Source organism: Equus przewalskii, chromosome 26 (assembly GCF_037783145.1).
Source record: "Equus przewalskii isolate Varuska chromosome 26, EquPr2, whole genome shotgun sequence".
Classification (NCBI taxonomy): domain Eukaryota; kingdom Metazoa; phylum Chordata; class Mammalia; order Perissodactyla; family Equidae; genus Equus; species Equus przewalskii.
The window spans coordinates 35,168,681-35,187,437 of record NC_091856.1 but is presented as its reverse complement, the minus strand read 5'-3'; the positions used below and the strand labels follow the sequence as shown (position 1 = coordinate 35,187,437).

Here is an 18,757-nt window from a genome sequence, read left to right as displayed (position 1 = left end):
GACAGGGCAACCCTCCACCAAGGCCAGGAGGAAGAGCTGGGGCTCCCCGGAAGAGCTGCATGTCTAGTGGCCACCCCATGGCTCCCAAGCCTTAGGGTTTCCACCCCAGCTGCCAAGGAGAAGCCGGGGCCCTGAAGGGGTTGCACATCCATCTGTGGGGGTCACTTACTGGGGATCTACTTATTGGGAATGTGCTAGGAGCTGGGCCCTAGCTAAGGGTTAGGACGCAAAGGATTGGACCCAGTCTCTGCCAGGAAGTGGCTCAGGGGCTAGGAGGTTGGGAGCCAGCCAGCCAGCACTGGTAAGGGAGAAAGGAACCTGCCCCGTGGAGCTGTGCACGGACACCCATGGGAGGTTGGGGGGCCGGTAGCTCGCAGGGAGGGGCGGCAAGGCAAACCTTAAGTCAGAGAAATGCTATTTGTGCAGAGGGAGTCTTTTTTTAACACCAGCGATAATGTTATCATGCATGCCCATTGCAGAAGAATAAAACACACGCACTGAAAAATAAGGAGAAAAAAGTCCGCGCAACCCCCTGTATTCGCTGGCGATACGCCGCCCTTTATCCTCGCACACTTCCTTCCATGTGTGTAATTAACAAAATGGAATCGTATGGTGTATACTGATTTTTAAACCACTTTTTCACTTAAGATATCGTGAACAGCTTCCTATGTGACACATTTATTCTGCAAAATCTATTTTCTCTTCAATTTTTTCAGAAAAAGAAAATGTGTATATATATATATATACATACACACACACACATATGACTCCTAGTCTCTTTTATAGATCGCATTGAGACTGAAATCCAGCCCTCCTTCCCGGCCCCCAGAAACAACTGCCAGCAATGGTTTGGTGGACTTGCTTCAGATTTGTTTCTCTGAGCGTCTACAAATGTACGTTGTGCTGTTATTTACAGAACCAGCACGCTATCGTGAACTGAGTATTTCTCACCCCACATCAGTGCCCAGGCCCCCTCCGCTCAGTCCTTGTGAAGCACACTGGCTCCTTGCAATGGCCACATGGACGTCCATTGTCTGGATGCACCATCGGTAGCTTAGCCAATCTCCTCTTGTGGGAGTCTAGGATAGTTCCAATTTCTTTTTTTTTTTTTCCTTCCATTACCAATGGGCTTCAGAAGGTGGTCTTGCGGCTAATCTGTGCCCGTCCACAACTATTTCTTTAACATAAATTCCTGGCAGTGGAGTGGAGGGTTGTGGGGTGAGTACACATTGAAAATTTCCATGCATTTGAGCTGGGTTTCAAGGGTTCAGGGGAGGGAATGAAGCATTCCAGGCCAAGGGAACCCTGTGGGCAAAGGCCCAGGGTGAGAAATGGCATCGAGAATTCCCTAAGGGTCTTTGGGGGGAAGACTTTGCTGCTTGTGCAGAACTCCAGGGGAGCAGGACGGTGCTGGGTGTTCTTCTGTCTGTCCACCTCTCCACCCTGGGGAGCCCTCCCCTCCCGCACCAGCCTCAGCAGGGAGCTGAGGAGGAGCTCAGGGCGAGGTTGGTGCTGCTGTCTCTCCCTATACTGACTCTGAACCAGCATCCAGCCCCCAGTGCTCCCACTGCGCTCCTCAGGCCACTCTGTGTGCCCACCATAAATCGGCTCTCGAAAGCTCAGCTCCCTTGTCTCTCTGGCTCCTCCCCTGGTCTCCAAAGTTGTCAATGGTTCTGGTGCCTCTGGAAGACTCTTCTGGGTCTTGGGTCTCTCCTGCCACCCCCGGCCCGTGCCACACTCTGCCCCATTACGTGTGGCCATTCCCACATCCTACACTTTTAGCCGGCACAGTTTCCTTGCCATTCTCTGGTCACCTCTCTTCTATCCCTTGCTCTACCCCTTTATCTGTTCTGCTCCTTCCCTCTGGAGTAGCCTGCGCCCACACTGAGCGAGAGCCCGTCTAGGGCGGTGAAGGTTAGGTCACGGCCAGAGCCCGGGAGTTGATTCTTTAGGTGATGGGCAGGGAGTGTGTTTGGTCTCTGGGGAACTTTCAGAATAGGTGCTATTCTTCTAGATAATCCAGATCCCTACATCCTTCCGCTTCCCCCACTGCCCCAGCGCCCATGCCCTGCCTCCTCGCCTCGGTCCATCCATTCCTTCCAGGCCAGTGCACTCCATTCTGGGCAGTGGCAGATGGGGACAGGCTGGGGCCAAGTCAGCCACACACACACAAATGCCTGGGCTGGCCCTGGGAGACGTATTTCCATCCTCGGCAGTGACTTCCATGGAGGGGTCCGCTGGGCATCTCCCGGTTTGTCCCTCAGGGGGTCCTGGTCCCAGGGCTGGCAGGGCCTGGCTGCCCTGCTGGGGTGTGGCCTGCTCTGGGGCAGGGCTGCTCCCACGTCTGGGGCAAGACACAGCACAGGGGCTGGGGATGTAGCCTGAAGCTGCCACCACTGATGGGAATTTTATCTGAAAATTAATTCAGGTTTTGCATTCTGCTCCCTAATGTGGCCAGTTTGTTTTAATATTAAAATATTGGTTTTGTTAGCTATGATTGAGTAAATTGATACTCCAGGTGGAGATACCGGTGCCACCCTGCAATCCCACGTGCTCCCATACACACCCACCCAACCCTCAGCAGCCGGGGCAGCACTGCAGGCTGAGAAGCGTCTGTCCCCGCATCTCCCCACACAACTTCAGAGGCCACCACCTGCACCATCTCCTACGTAAACAGAGTCCCCTGGAGTGGGGCAATCAACCCCATGGCCCTAGCAGAAAATCCACTAGACTCAGGGTTGGAAAACCTGGATTCTGTGTGGCATTGCTGCTAAGAGTCGGTATGACCAGGGCCACCGTCCCCTCCCTGGGCCTGTTCCCTTGTGTAGCAAAGAGAAGCTGTGTCCTTGTCTTCACAGGGGGTGCTGGACAGTGCCCACCAGTTCACACGCTGTGACTCAGATGGTGGGACGTGGAAGTGGACGGGGGGATTCAGCGCCCCTCCAATCATGGACAGGCAGCTGGGTGGCGCCCCACTGCACCCACTGAGTTGGGCCCCTCCAGTCCCAGTATGATGAGCACAGCCCCGCATCCTGAAGGAGATAGAACTTCGGTGGGGAGCTCTGCACCCACTGGAGTGAAAATTGCTGCTGTTGTGTTGTCTGGCACCAATCTGCAAGCCTCCTCTTGGCCGCAGCTCTGCCCGTGAAACCCATCCTCCCCATCCTCACCCATCCTCCCCCAGCCTCCCCCAGCCTCCCCCATCCTCCCCCATCCTCCCCCAGCCTCCCCCACCATCCCCATCCTCCCCCAGCCTCCCCCAGCCTCCCCCAGCCTCCTCCTCCTTCCCCCTCCTCCCCATCCTCTCCCATCCTCCGCCTCCTTCCCCATCCTCCCCCATCCTCCCCCTCCTTCCCCATCCTCCCCATCCTCCCCATCCTCCCCCATCCTCCCCCTCCTTCCCTATCCTCCCCATCCTCCCCATCCTCCCCCTCCTTCCCCATCCTCCCCCATCCTCCCCCTCCTTCCCCATCCTCCCCATCCTCCCCCATCCTCCCCCTCCTTCCCCATCCTCCCCATCCTCCCCCTCCTTCCCCATCCTCCCCCATCCTCCCCCATCCTCCCCCATCCTCCCCCTCCTCCCCCTCCTTCCCCATCCTCCCCCTCCTTCCCCATCCTCCCCCATCCTCCCCCAGCCTCCTCCTCCTTCCCCCTCCTCCCCATCCTCCCCCATCCTCCCCACCCTCCCCCATCCTCCCTCATCCTCCCCCAGCCTCCCCCTCCTTCCCCCTCCTTCCCCCTCCTTCCCCCTCCTTCCCCCTCCTCCCCCTCCTCCCCCACCATCCCCCTCCTCCCCCATCCTTCCCATCCTCCCCATCCTTCCTGTGATGGCCCTGGGGTTCCCGCAGCAGTGGGAGGGGTGGAGATGGGGAAGGGCAGGGGCATTGCTCTCTGGTTCAGGGCACCGGAGCAGGGAGCACTCTGAGCAGCCCCCAATCCCAATGACTGCCTTCTGGGGCTGGGGGAGCCCCCACCAGGCCCCTCCATGTGGTGCTGACACCTCCCAGGAAGCAGGTTTCAAGGCCCCCATACCTGCCCACACTCTGTTTGATATGCACATGGGGTTCCAGCCCCCACTGCTCTGAGGCTGCAGTGTCCCCCCCTCACCATTGTGGGCACTCAGTGGAGGGGCCCACGATCTACATCCCCCCTCCCTGAACCTCAGCGACAAAGAAAGACGAATTGTCTGGCTCCCCTGTGGCTCAGCTTCCCTTCCTCACCCAGCCCTGCTGCAGAAGAGGCTGAAATCCCCATATTGGTGTGGTTTTGTTTAGCAAACAAGGAGCATGCAAACCAGCCTCTGTGCTTGTGTGTGCGCATGTGTGTGTGTGTGCGTGTGTCCCTAGCACCCAGGCTCACACTTTCCCTGACATAGGAGGTGCAGGGCAGGTCCCTCACCCTGGGGGGTCAGGAGCCTGTTCCAGGCCTGGCCTGCTGCTTTGGGCCAGAACCTTGCCCTCTCTGGGCTTCACTTTCTCTGCAGATGGACGGGAGGAGGGCAGGGAGCCTCAGTCTCCGAGCTCCGTTGGCTCTGATGGCCCGGCTGCTAGAGGCCGCCCTCCTCTGACTGCAGAAGCCAGGCCTGCGTCGCTCGAACTGGGCGCTGCTGTGGAGCCCAGACCAGCCTCCCATGCAAATCTGGAACCCGCACCCACCCCCCGCGCACCTGACAGATCTGTTTAGGGGAATTCTGGCTAAAGTAAACAGGAAGGGTCTCTGGAATGAAGTTTGCCACCCAACTCCTGCCCAGACAAACCCAGAGCCTGGGAGTCAAGGGACGTACCATTCCCCAGGGGCCGCAGAACCCCACAGATTCACAGCTGAGGACAGGACTAAAGGAAACACCTGCAGGTGTCATTGGGAGGAAGGAAAATGGAGACTCAAAGACTTGGAATCAGATCCCAGCTCTGCACTTGCCCACTGTGTGACTTTGGGCAAGTTGGCCAACCTCTCTGAGCCTCACTTGCCCCGTCTGTAAAAATGGGATAATGACACCTCCTTTGCAGAGGGTTGTGCAGGTTAGAGACGATGAGTAGAAACCCTGGATCCAGCTCAGTACCTGGAAGTGACTCATTGAGAAGTGTCCATTGCTGTGGGCCAGGCATGGGCTTGCTGCTGAGGGGTAGGGCCCAGAGAGAGTACCTTCTAGCAGAGGGGAGAGCTGCTCACAGAGAACTGTCAGTCCAGGCACAGTGGGTCCTGAGCCGGAAGCGAGGAGCCCAAGGAGCTCAGTGTTCAGAGGTGGGAGAAGAACTTCTGGCTGGAATGACCAAGGACAGCTTCAGGGAGGAGGTGGCATTTGAGCGGGCTTTGTAGTGTGGGCAGGACTTTAAAGGAGAGGTTCACAGGTTGGCAGCGCCTACCACGTGCTGGGCCCTGAGTGCTGCTGTACACACGTTGTCATGGGGAATCCTTCCCACAACCCTCGGGAAGGGCCTGTCACCTTCACACTCTACAGAGTGGGGAGCTCAGCCTGAAGTCACACAGCTGTGAGAGGCGGCACTAGGCTTAACGGGATCACATCGGCAAAGTCCCACAGGCTCCAGGGACTGGGACGAGGATGCCACCTTTGCAAGCCATTACTTAGCTACCCTAGGGATTACATTAGGACCTTGAGATAGGAGGACTACTCCAGGTTAGCCAGGTGGGCCCGATGCGATCACAGGATCCTTTCGCGAAGGAGGCAAGGTCAAAAGCAAAAGGAGGAGGGATGATGGAAGCAGCGGTCAGAGGGATGCGCTTGGAGGATGGAGGAAGTGGCCACAAGCTGCGGAATGCGGCGGCCTCCAGAAGCTGAAAAAGACAGGGAAACAGATCTCCCCGGGAGGCTTCAGGAGGAACGCAGCCCTGCGGACACCGGGAGTCTGGCCCCAGTAGACTCATTTGGGGTCTCTGACCTCCAGAACTGTAAGAGAATAAATTCGTGTTGTTTGAAGCCGCCAATTTCGTGGCAGTGTGTTATGGCAGCCACAGGACACTGACGCAGCCCCCGACTGCGCTGACCTGCCCTTCCCAAGGGTCTCGGTTTGCATGTGTCTCTTATGCTTCTCTTCCAGCACTTACCAGTCTGGTCTGGGCGCACATCTCCCAACTTGTCTGTGAGCAACTCCTTGGCTTCCTGTGCTTTCCAAAGGTCCCCGCCTCCCTCCCCAGCCCCGTGCACCAGCTCGCACCCGGCAGGCACCTCATAAATGCTGGCCCAATGTAAGTAAACCTGTGTCTTTATTTTTATTTACAGCAGTGGAGGGGAACAGGCTTTTGACAGCAGTAACTGCTGGTTTCTCCAGCCCATGGTCTGACAGCTGAACGGGATGCCCAGGGCCTGCTGAGTGCCAGTCCAAAGCGAGCGGCCGTCACACGTCCAGCTGAAGCAGAGGGGTACTCAGCTTCTTGCCGGGGCAGGAGGCCACTCTGGCTGTTCACGGCAGCCTGAAAGAGGCCCACGAAAACCAAGGCGACCAGATCCCAGCACAGTGGGCAGCAGGCACGGGAGGATTTCCGTGGGTCCCAGCTCTGGTCTATTCTTGACGTTCCTGTCCACCTGGGGCCACTCAGGCCTTCTAGGCTCTGCCCTGGGAAAGGCACCTGAGTTTTTACACCTGTAGACAACTTCAGCACAGAAAAAAATCCATCCCAGCTCCCATACTTTGCAGCAGGAGAAATGTTGGTTCAGAGAGTGAAAGCAATTTGCCCAAGTTCACACAGCAATTTCGTGAGTCTCAAAACAATCTTGAAGACTCTTGTCCAGTGCTGCCTCCAGGAGACTGGGGATCTGGGTGCATGAGGCTGGCCTCCCTCCAGGGGATGGGATCTCTGGGGAAGCTAGCCAGAAGCCGGGAGGGTGCAGGCGCAGCCTCACTTGAGGTTGTGCTGGCTCTCGCGGTGCCGCCGCAGGTCCACCTTGCGCTGGAAACCCTTGGCGCACAGCTCGCAGCTGAAGGGCTTGAAGCCCGTGTGCTTCCGGCTGTGGGTGATGAGGTTGGAGCTCTGGCTGAAGGCCTTCCCGCACACCTGGCACTTGTGTGGCTTCTCACCTGCGGGACAGCAGGGCCGGGTCAGGGTCATCTGCACCGGGCCTGCTGCCCCATTGCCCCGCATTTGTTCTCCAAGCTTCATTATGTTCTATCTCACGGACAGCCCCCATGCATTTTAGAAGGTAATTAGAAAAGGGGGACATGCAAAAATACGACTCTGGCCCCCTCCACCCACTGCGTTGTACCCGGGTTAGGGCAGGGACAGGTCTGTCCTGTTTATCCATATAGCCCAGCATCTGGCACAGGGCCAGGAGCAAAAGAGGCACTCAGCTAACAGCTCAGGAATGAATGAATGAATGAACAGGGGGATGAATGAATGGAGGGATGAATGGATGAGTGGAGGGATGAATGGATGAGTGGAGGGCTGGAAGAATGAATGAATGGATGAGTAGAGGAAGAAGTGATGAGTGGAGGGATGAATGGATGAATCCAGAAATCATCAGTGTTGACTTTTGCTCCTTCCTTCCAATATTTTTTCTATGCATCAAGTGAACTCAAGTAACACAGTGTGTCCAGGCCTCCTGTTGGAGGGGAGCACGCCCTCCCGCCCCTGGTAGCTTGACCCTGCGCCATCCTGAAGCCCAGGGCTGCCGGAGGCTGTGCCTCACCCGTGTGGATGTAGGTGTGCTTCTTCATGTCCGACTTCTGGTGGAAGCGCTTGCCGCAGAACTGGCAGGGGTAGGGCCGCGTGTCCGAGTGGATGAGCAGGTGGGTGGACAGCGTGGACGAGCGCTTGAAGGCCTTGCCGCACATCCGGCACTCGAAGCTGCGCTCCTGCCGGAGGAAACGCGGCCCCGGGGGATCAGGCTCGGGCGGGGCCTCGCGACCCGGGACTGCCAAGCTGGGCGCAGGACTGGACCCGGCCGGGATCCCCTGAGGAACAGGACACTCCGTTGGGGTGGCCTCGAGGACGGGGCCTGGAGGAGCAGGACCCAGGCACCCCATTCCTGCGTCCCAGGAGGAGCTGAGGCTTTGTGCCTGAGTGGCCTCCTGTGGGACTTTTCCTTGTAACCTTCAAAGTATTCCCCTCAAAATAAGCCTCAAGACATGTTTGTTGACTGCCCAATGGACCGACTGAGCTGGGAGCTTTTTGGGGGATTCGCATTTCATTTCCCTTAACCCAGAGTGAGTTCCTTGAGGCAGGGATGGTCACGGGCTGTGCAGTGGTTTAGCTAAGTGTCTGAATTATCAGGGCCCATTCTGGCTTCTGCCTCTTACTAGCCACATGACCTTAGGGGAGTCATTTAGCCTCCCTAAGACTCAGTTTCCTCATCTGTACCTTGGAACAGTAATAGTAATGACCTCAAAGGGTCGTCGGCAGGATTGGAGGCTGAGAACTGAGCCAGCAGCTGCACGTGGATGTGCTCATGATCATGCGTCTCCCACCAGGTCGTTCCCGTTTACTCAGGTGTGAGCGGCTCAGGGCAGCTCCAGTGTCTCCCTGGGATGGACACTAATTCCAGGGTACTAGGTGGGACGAGAGGAACCCTTAAGGCTGACTCCAGGATTCTAAGAGTCTAGGGCTGCAAAGGTGAGGACCCCTGCCCTGGGCACTCAGGGGGTTGGATGATTTGTGAGCATCTCGCTGCCCCCCAAATCCCAGATGGGCCAAGAGCCTCTTCCAACTGTTCATGGTCCATCAGGGACTGAACCGGATTACAGGCGGGTGTTGGGGACCCGGACGGAGGAGGCAGATAGGGAAGGACCCCGGCTCTGTGTCACCCTGTGTCAGAGACAGCGAGAGACCCAGCCATAGCCCCTAGGCTTTCCTGGGAGAAGCAGAGAGCAAGAGTGGGAACTGGGGGCCCCAGGCTGGGCCAGCTGCCCACCTGGGAGTGAACATGCGTGTGCTGCTCCAGGCTCACGGCGTGACCAAATGTTTTGCCACAAACGTCACAGGCGAAGGGCCGGGTCCCGCTGTGGGAGCGGCGGACATGCACCTCGAGGCCATGTGGGGTGGAGAATACCTGGGGGCAGGGACAGAGCATGAGGCCAGTGGGGCCGCAGAGAGGGAGATGGGCCTGCGGTCTGCTGGCCAACCCCACCCCCAGCTCCAGCCACGGGGAGGTGTTCAAGGGAAGGAGCCCTGGATTGCCGATTCTGCTGGCGTGTGCTGTGTGTCCTAGGAAGGTCTCTTTCCCTTTCTGTGGCTAGGTTTCCCGTCTGTAAAATAGAGGCTGGGAGAGGGGTCTGGAAGGTCCCTCCTAGCCCTATCTAGAGGCTGAATAGCCTAGTGGTTAAGAACCGGGAGTTGGCCAGAGCCAGGTTTGAATGCTGGTTCTGATATCTACTTGCTGTGTGTTCTTGGGCAAATGGCTCAACCTCTCCGAATCTTAGCCCTTTATCTACCTCCCAGGGCTCATGCATGTTAAGTGCTTAGCACAGGGCTGGGCACACAGTCAGGGCTTGATAAATAGTGATGAGGACGAACGGAGTGAATCCTTGATCCCACCAGGGGACCTGAGATTCACAGCACAGGGAACACCCAGCTGTGAGCACCCACAGCTGCCAGGGTGCAGGAGAAGGATGAGAGCAGGGCCCGAGATCCCTCCCGTACCCTGGCTGCTCACCTTGTTGCATTTGAGGCAGTGGTACGCGTCCATGCCCGGCGAGTAGCGGAGGCTGAAGTCCAGGGGCGGCTCGGTGCTGGGCACCAGGGGGCTGCCGTACAGGCTGACGGAGCGTTCCAGGAAGGCCGACTGCATGGTGGAGGGGGCCTGCCGGTAGCTGTGGCTGTAGGACGAGGCCAGGGCATCCCAGGAGAAGCTGGGCTTATAGAACGGGGGTGAGTCAGAGGGTGGCAAGTCCCCATCCTGGGGTCGGGACATCACAACGGAGCCCTCTGTGGAGAGTAGGACACATACATGGCGGTGACATTTAAAAATAGGTCAGCCACTCCCCGCCACCCTCTGAGTGACCTCATGCTGAGGGTGTCAGTGGGTAAGCCCCAAATATTTACCGTGAGGGAAGGCCTGCGTCCTCACCGTGGCCCCTCAGATTTCCAGCCCAGAATCGCACCCCACTCCCCCGCTGAGCACCGCCTCGCTGCATCGGCCTGCCCAGCTGCCCCCTCCGACCCACCACATGGAAGCCCTCCTCTGGGAATGAGCTCCCGGTCCAGGAGGGGTCCAAGCAGAAGCCCAAGAGCTCAGAGTGCATCCAGGGGACCTTGTCGGTCCTTCCTGACTCCAAGGTCCCTGCTTCCAGGAGCCCATCCACCCTCCACTCACCGCGCACTCGCTGGGGAATAGCAGGGTACCTGGTGCTGATGACATCCTGGCCAAGCTCGGGTCCAGCTCCAGCCCCGGCTCCCGTTTGAGATCAGTCCAGTCCAGGCACTGGTTTGGGAACAGGGTGCTGAGGACAGGGTCGTTGCTCAGGACCTGGTCCCTGACAACTGTGGGGAGACAAGATGGTCAGAGCCACCAGCTACAGCTCTGGGAAGTCAGCAGGGAGCCGGGGTAGACTCCTTCCCTGGAGGAGGGGACCCAGAGAGAGATCCACGTGCTGCTGTCTCTGGCTGCTCATGCTCAGGGGCTCTGCCCCAGGGTAGCGGCCAGGAGGAGATCCCCAAGGAGAACTCTTGGACCAGTCTTGGTTTTCCTGAGCACCCCAACCTCAGCCCTAGATCAGACCTCTGATTAGGACCCCCACGTCAGCTACTGAGGACCACCTCCAATCCTGATGCTCTCATCACTCCAAGGAGTCAGAAGAGATGGGTGCATTCGTTCATCCATTTATTCATTCAATCATTCAATCAGCATTTACTGAGCTCCTCTCGCTTCCAGAGGGGGCACTTTGGGTGGGATGCCGCTGCGTCCCCACCACGTGGGGCAGGGAGCCCTGGGTGTGTGCAGCAGGAGGCCAGCCTGAGCTCTCACTCACCGGGGCTAAGGGCAGGAGGCCAGACCGGTTCATCCTCCTGCACACGGGGCTGGTGGTAAGTGTGAGCCTTCTTGCTCTTCACAAGGAAGGAGCGTGGCATCTTCGGTGTGAGTCCCACCCCTACAGGGGGAGAGGGTGAGAACAGTTAGGAGGGACAAGAGGACAAGACTCCGTATTTAGAGCGTCCTCCTGAAATCCGACACCTCCTGTCCTGGATTGAACAGTATCCTCCAAAAGTTCATGTCCACCTGGCACCTGTGAATATGACCGTATTTAGAAATAGGGGCTTTGCAGATGTGATCAAGTTAAGATGAGGTCGCACTGGGTTAGGGTGGACCCTAATCTGGTATGACTGTATCCTTACAAGAAGAGGAAAGTTTGGACATGGACACAGACACAAGGGAGAAGGCCACATGGAGAGGGAGGCAGAGACTGGAGTGACGCAGCTACAAGCCAAGGAATGCTAGAGACTTCTGGCTGCCACCAGCAGTTTGGAGAGAGGCTGAAAAAGACCCCCCATGGAAACTCCACAAGGAATTGACTGTGCTGACACCTTGATTTCGGATTTCTAGACTCTAGAACCCTGAGACAACACACTTCTGTTTCTGTTGATCACCCACTTTCCGGTTCTTTGTTATGGCAGCTACAAATCCTGACCCCACTCACTACTCTCTTGCTAGGAAACCAGCACACCCGAATTCTAGAAAACCCCGGGGCCAGGCTGCTCCCACTTGCATGCCCTCAGTTGCACTGGGAGCAGGGAGCAGAGAAGGAAGGGCAGGGGGGTCTGCAACTGTGACATACTGTAGACCCCACATCCAGAATGTTCCATTTGCACCCCACTGGGATCTGCCTTCAGAGGCTCAGGTTTTGGAGTCAGAGGAGCATGGGTTAGAATCCCTGCTCACCTGCTGTGCAGTCTGAGGCAGAACTTAACCTCTCTGGGCCTATTCCCTTTTCTGTAAGGTGGGGCATCCAGGGGCGTAGTGCTGGTGAGCGCATTGTATGTGCTCAGTGCCTGTCACAGGGGGCCTGGCGGCGGGCTGCAGCCAGGGGGCCACCTCAATTGCAAATCCATGTTATCGTGCCAGCTGGGATCCCTGCAGTCAGAGCAGGGCCACGCCTCCTCATCCACAGCCCCGGCCCAGATTCTGGTCCCTAGAAAGAGAGGGGCCTTCACTCTCAGTGGGGGTGGATGGGGGCATTGGAGTTGTGTACAGGGTCTGAGGCCCCAGAGGAGCCCCCGCTCCACCCCACCCGGAGGCCTGAGGTCTCTGTAGATTCGGAGGAAGAGGAGAATGTTCACCAACTCCAGGAGCTGAGAGTGGCCAGCCCAGCCCAGCCCAGTCACTGAACCCACTGGTCAGGGGATGGGGGGGACTGGCCCTTGATCCCACGTCGGGGTTGGGGAGTGGCAGAGCCAGACCAGCGTGACCACCCAGGACTCCTGGCCTTCTGTGCAGAGCCCTCTGGGACAGAGGGTGTCTCCTGCCCCCCAAACGTCTCACATCCCTGTGCCTAGACTGCGAGGCTCTCCTGAGGGCTCCTGGGAGACCCGGAGCATCTTCCAGTGGTCCTCTCTTCTCCCCACCCTCAAGCTGCACCCGGGCAGAATTTTAGAGGAAATACTCAGCCAGGTCCTGGGGGCTCCTCTGCTGGCCCCATTCCCCAGGCCGTGGAGGAGGAGTCCCTCCCATCGCCCTCCCTGGGCCAGCCCCATGCAGGGCTGCAGGGGCAGGCGATAGGGCCTAGCGCGGGAAAGGGATTAGGGCTGCTCTGAACAACAGCCAGGGCCTGGCTGATAAGGCTGTGGTTGAGGAGCAGGCTGGGAGGAGGAAGATTAGAGAGGGCAGCTTGGAGCTCTGCCTTCGGAGCAGGCCCAGGGGGTCACCCCTTCCCCAAGAAGATGACCCAGAGCCGGGCAGAAGAGGGACCCCCCAATTGTGCCCAGACTTGCTTGCCTCTCACCCAGAGCCCCGTGGAGGCATCAGGTGTTGAGGCCTGCTTGGCCCAGGGGCCATCCCAGGTGCTGCCCCCCTTGCTGTAGGCCTCAGTGTCCAGATCTGCTAAATAGGGTGACAACCCAACCTCCTGGGATGCTGGGGAAGAAGGGTCCTCTATTTATTACGAACAAGTGTGTAAAGTGCTCAGCGACGTGCCTGGGCTGTGGCAGCACTGAGCCTGAGGGCGGGTCTCAGCCCACAGGAGCAGGAGCTTCGGGAGCATGGGCACTTCTCCCATCCCATCCCGTCTAGTTGCATCCCCAGCGCTCGGCCCATAGCAGGCTCCAAGGATGGGGGCCAGCCCTGGACCAGGAGCTGGGACCTGCTCCAGGCCCTTCCCCTCTGGGCTCTAAAGTGAGGGGCTGGGACTTGAAGGCCTCTGGAGTCCCATCCAGCTGTCAGATTTTGACCTCACAAGGCTTGCCTGGCCCGCCGTCCCCCCAGGCCTGTCGGGCAGCCCAGGGTGGCCTTATCTCCCAGGGACAGTCTTCTTCCTCCTGCCTCCTCCCCCTCCCCTGCCAGGGCTCCCCACAGCCCCCATCCTTTCCCCTTCTAACTCCTGGCTTTAGGAAGCCCCCTGGGGAGAGTGGGAGGAGACCCCCATGCACTGAGGGAGGGCCAGAAGACTAGGTTTCCTTTGCCTTTTGTCTGGGGGGGGCCTCCAAGGACCATCGTCTGTCTCTCTATCAAAAGGTGATTTTCTTTTTACATAGTATTTTATTAGGAAATCAACTAGAACCAAAGGTAGGCATTAAAGCTGCTGTGCCAGAGCACCAGGAAACTCTTCCTGCTGCCAGGGCCTGCACGGCCTTCGCTCCCTCAGTCCTGACCTGTGAGCTGAGTCACTATTACCCCACGTTATAGAGAAGGAACCAAGGCTTAGAGGCTGGCTCAGGATCCCAGGGCAGAGTGAGGCAGAGCAGGACTCTGCTGCCCGCCCTCAGGCCTCTACGCTCTTGACCATCAGACCAGGGAGTGGGTACTTATTCAGTGTGGAGGCAACTGAGCTGACACACTAAGGAGGAAGACGAGACAGCGCTCAAAGCTCCCACTGTGCATTATGTCACCGAATCTGGCATCCACTGGGGCAAGGGAAGCAGTGATTGTCTTCCCGAGTCACAGGGGGAAACCGAGGCTGAGAGAGGAAAGTGGCTTGTTCAGGGGCCAGCAGCAGAGCCGGGCCCAGGGCTTCTGTCCTGCTAGGACTTGACTCCTGGCCTAGGGCTCTGCCCATCGGCATCTGTGGTCCTTTTCAGCGCTTGATGGAGACAGCCTGCCCAAGCAGGGAGGGGAAGGTGGTTGGCAGGACAAGATGGCGGAAAAGTTAAACTCCCCTGATCCTCACGTCTTTTCCAGGCCCCAGAAAGCCCCACACGGGTTCCTGAAGAGTGTCCGGGGGACAGGCCAGTGAGGGGACAGGCCTCCCTTAGGAGGCTTTGGTCTTCCGTGGGGCTCAGAACCTGAGAACACCCTAGAGGCCCACTGATTCGACCCCAGGTGACAACACAGCAATGACCCTCTCTGGGGTTCATGAGCACTCACGGGGAGAAGGGCACCCAGCTTCCGGGGCTCCCCAGCTGGAGGAAGGTGACTCTCAGGGCCTACTCTAGTGATCCCCCCCAAAGACCCCAATCTCGTCCCCCTTCCCTCCCCAGAACGTCCTCTCTGCTAAGCCTGGCAAAGTGACAGTGGCACAGCCAGCCCCATGGCCGAGCCTTCAAGCTCACCGTGGGGACCGAGCACACCAGGAGAACTTCCTTTTGGCCCCTGTTAGCTGAGCTTAAAAAAAAAAAAAAAAAAAAAAAACAGGAACCAATCACCTATACTGTAGTTAATTAACAACCACACCGTTTTGATTCACACGAACCCGTTCTGAGAAAGAGCTCAGCGCAGAGATTGTGAAAGAAGCCTAAGATTTCTTCATAAAACAGAGGCCTTGATGCTATCGGGCCTCCGGAAAGAGACTCATCGTTAACATCTCTTCAAAAACCCCCAATCTTGATAGAGGGTCCCCTGACCCTGAGTCAGAATCTCGGCTGAAGCTTCTGATGGGGGTGGCCCTGCACCCCGACTTCCAGTGGGGTCAGAGCAGCAGGCCTGTGATTTTCACGCAACGAGTCACCTCGGGCCTCCCATGGGGCTGAGTCTCATTTTGTGACCTTGAGCTTGACCACATGTCAGCCGCCAACCTGGGGCTTGGTTTTCCTCTCTCTCAGAAGGGACGGTTGGACTAAGAGATTTCTAAACTTCCCTTTTGCTCTAAAATCCCAAGCACAGTTGGCTGATCTTCAGTGCCAGAGTGGCCCACCTTGACTAAGAAACTCATCTCTCGGGTTCCCTTTTGCGAGGTTGGGTAAGACTCTGTTGTTTCTCATAATCAGCTACAGAGGTCCCTTTGGACTTCCTTTATATTTAAAGACATGACTCATGGGGAACACAAACAAACAAACAAAAAAAAACCCCTTTCCATGCAGGATCCAGAGGAAGTGAGCCCAGGTCATTTCAGGGGCCCCAGCAGAGAATGGTCACTATGATTATTGGAATGGGTTCTCAAATTTCTCCTCCTAAGTTCAGAGAATTCGACATCAAAAGTGGGAAAATCCATTTCTGGTTGTACGCTCAAAAGAATCGAAAGCTGGGACTGGAACAGATATTTGCACACCCAAGTTCACAGCAGTGTTATTCACAACAACCAAAAGGTGAAAGTAACCTGAGTGTCCATTAGCGGATGGATGGATGGACAACACGTGGTCTATCCACACAATGGAATATTTCAGTCTCCAAAAGGAAGGAAACTCTGACACTTGCTACGACATGGGTGAACCTTGAGGACATTATGTCACGGGAAATAAGCCAGACACAAAAGGACAAAGACTATATGATTCCACTTGTGTGAAGCACCTAGAGTCGTCAAATTCAAAGAGACAGAAAATAGAACGGTGGGTGCCAGGGGCTGGGGGAAGGTGGAATGGGGAGTTAGTGTTTAATGGAGACAGATTCCATTTTGCAAGATGGAAAAAGTTCTGTAAATGGATGGTGGTGACGGTAGCACAACAACGTGAGTGTACTTAACGCCACCGTACTGTTCACTTAAACATGGTTACAATGGTCAATTTCGTGTTATATATATATTTTACCTCAAAAAAAAAAATGCGTGAACAAAACACTTCCTGGGCATCTCTGTGTTAGAGACTAAAGTTGCTCCCGTTGGTTCGAATTCGTGGAACAAATGAACAAAAAACCTCCCTCCAGACTAAGGAGGGGTAAGGTTTTCTGTTGTTTCTGAGAAGAGTTGGGAGGTTGTGTCACAATGAAGCATCACGCGATCAGGCCACTTCCCCACGGGGACCGATCTGGAGTCCTGGGCTCTCCACTGGAGCCCCCCAACCCCACCCCACGCTCCTGAGAGCCTTGAGCAAATGGTCCGCACTGGTTTTGAGTGATTCCCTCAATCGGACCTCAGCGAGTTATCGCTCTCCGATGTTCCCCAAGAACTTTCTGCAGGGAAACCAACATACTGACCCCAAAATCTGAGTTGGAAGAGACCTTACCCATCTCCTTATCCAAAGATTCCCTTCTGCACCAGCTCGGAGGACAAGAAACTCACCACTTCACCAAGACTCTGAAATATTCTACCCGCTGCCCAGTGAGAAGTACGCAGGAGCTGTGAGCCCCCACGGGCAGGTGCGGCTCAGCTCTCTTCCACGACCAGAGATGGCAAGTCAATTTGCCCCCCTCTCCAGAATCTCATGAAAGCCATAGACTTTCTCTCCAGACAAACGTTCACAGGCACATACCCACAGCGATTCCACGGACGCCTCCTTAATAAGACCTGTGGCAGAGCGAGTATCTATCCCCAAAGACTCTAACTCGGCTTTTTCTCCAAAAATGGGTAGAAAAGGCGCTGACAATCACGGGGAAAGCAGAGCTGAGGCACCACCTCCCGTCTACAGTTCTCTTGTTCCTGGAGGCAGAGGGAGTGCAGTACGAGATGGCAGCCTCCCCTGTGCCCTCAGGATGAGAGGGCGCCTTGCTCTCACAGTGTCCCGGGATGGTTGGTGAAGTTCGCCTGGGACTGCAGACGCCGGAGCGAGAACTTCCTTCAGAGTTCTCTCAATCCCGCTTTCTTATTTTACAGACAAAAAAGGCTCGGAGTGCTGGGGGGACGGGGCCCGTTTGTGCCCGAGGGGGGACACCAACTCAGGCACCTCCACATGTGTCGCATCACGCTCTGCCCGGGTCCCTGGGACAGCTGGGGTGTGGGTATGACATCGTGCACGTCGGTGATAGCTGTCAGCATAAAACTGAGTTTTGGAACGGGTGTTTATGTACAGCTGGTGGAAGGTGTAATTCCTAGACAGGCTCGCAGCATCTCAGATAAGACTGACTCCAGACCACCTCTTCTCCCCTGGCTTCAAGGGCTAAAATCCACACCCTCTGAAAGATTTTCCTGCCCACCTTATTCTTCCCATGACTGCAAAAGGGACTAGGTAACCTGCCTGAAACAATCTAAGTCAGACATGCAAATTGAAAAAGCAGCGGCAGGCACGGTCTCCAGCACTCACCTCTTGCCCAGGTCTGCCGTCCGGGACCAGCGCTGGGAACCTCGGAGCCTCTCTCTGGGGATCGGCTCCACTCTGTCAACTTCGTGACTCTCTGCACAAACAGATACTTCTCCTTTTTTCTCTCTCTCTCTCTCACTGTGCGTGCGTGTGTGTGTTTTTTTTTTCCTCTTCTGTTCCCCTCCCTGATTTTCAATCTGATTATTTGTGTCAAAATCTGGCGGCGAAGGACCAGCCAATAGAGAGGGCGAGAGCAGTGCGGCTGTATTTGCTTATCAAAGCTTTCCAGGACTCAGGACTCTGAATTCTCATTTCTAACTCTCCACTCCCGGAGCAATACTCTCTCTCTCCGGAAATTTTGAATAACATCTGGATGAAAAGAAAGTTATGGTAACATTATTAAATTTAAAAAAATTAAAGTTAAAACATTTACTTATAAACCTGATTTTGTATAGAAGATGCTTAACTTTCTTTAGCTTTTTTCTTTCTTTTTCTTTTTCTGTCTTCTTTCTTTCTTTCCCTCTCCCCTCGCCTTCTTTTCCTTCCCTCCCTCTCTTCTTTCCTTCCCTCCCTCTCTCTTTCCTTCTCTCCCTACACAACCTCAGCATCCCCAGGGTGGGCTCCACGTGGGAGCTCGGGCACTCTGCTGCACAGCCCTGGGCTTGTGAGCTGCTGCACACGCTCTTAGAGAGGCCCCTCTTGTCCTCGCAGAGATGACCTTTAAGAAGTAAAGCCAAATTCGCACTTTCCCACACTTTACTCTAGAATGGGTGAAGGAGCACCCAGGGGTGGTAGTGAACTCAGGTGCTTCAAGATAGGGAGACCCCCCCAGCCCACCCAGGCCCGTGTGCGGGCTGCGCTCAAGTCCCAGGGCCTGCGTGTGCCGCCATCTGGTGGCCATGGAGGAGATGGGGAGACCCATGGAGACCTCCAGGATGTCCCCAGTCACAAGGGGAAAGCTGGGCGGCCAGTCTCGGACATTTCATCCCATTTGGCGAGGAGCCCCAAGCCCTGCCGCCCCACCCTCCCCTTCCTGCTCTGCCCCGCAGCCTCCTCCGGCCTCCAGGATGACTGATTTATTTCAGGAGGTTTTGCATAAGACGAGAACTCACAAAACAGCGCACTGTTAGGCTGATTTGCATGCTCTTCCAGCCCAGCGCTGGAGAGATTATGTTTCCCTCATAAAGAAAACAAGTTTGGCGACAGGAAGCCCCAACTTAAACTGCAAGTCCAAGGTCCAATGTGAGAAAAAAGGGGGAGTTTGGGCGAGGTC

At 56.4% G+C, this 18,757-nt stretch overlaps 1 protein-coding gene across 2 annotated transcripts; it reads right to left on the bottom strand.

Moving 5' to 3' along the window:
- Positions 1-6,203: 6,203 nt before the first annotated feature.
- Positions 6,204-17,636, bottom strand: GFI1B (growth factor independent 1B transcriptional repressor). Of its 2 annotated transcripts, none has more exons than XM_070595237.1 (7): positions 17,488-17,636; positions 10,920-11,039; positions 10,294-10,431; positions 9,605-9,876; positions 8,864-9,001; positions 7,643-7,808; positions 6,204-7,034 (listed from the first exon to the last, which is right to left on the bottom strand). In XM_070595237.1, exons 2-7 carry the CDS (start codon positions 11,017-11,019, stop codon positions 6,856-6,858), a joined length of 993 nt encoding a protein of 330 aa, XP_070451338.1. In that variant the 5' UTR covers positions 11,020-11,039; positions 17,488-17,636; the 3' UTR covers positions 6,204-6,855. The 2 variants fall into 2 exon arrangements, with proteins under 2 accessions (XP_070451338.1, XP_070451337.1); XM_070595236.1 differs by having other exon boundaries at positions 7,643-7,907; positions 17,488-17,634.
- Positions 17,637-18,757: the final 1,121 nt, after the last annotated feature.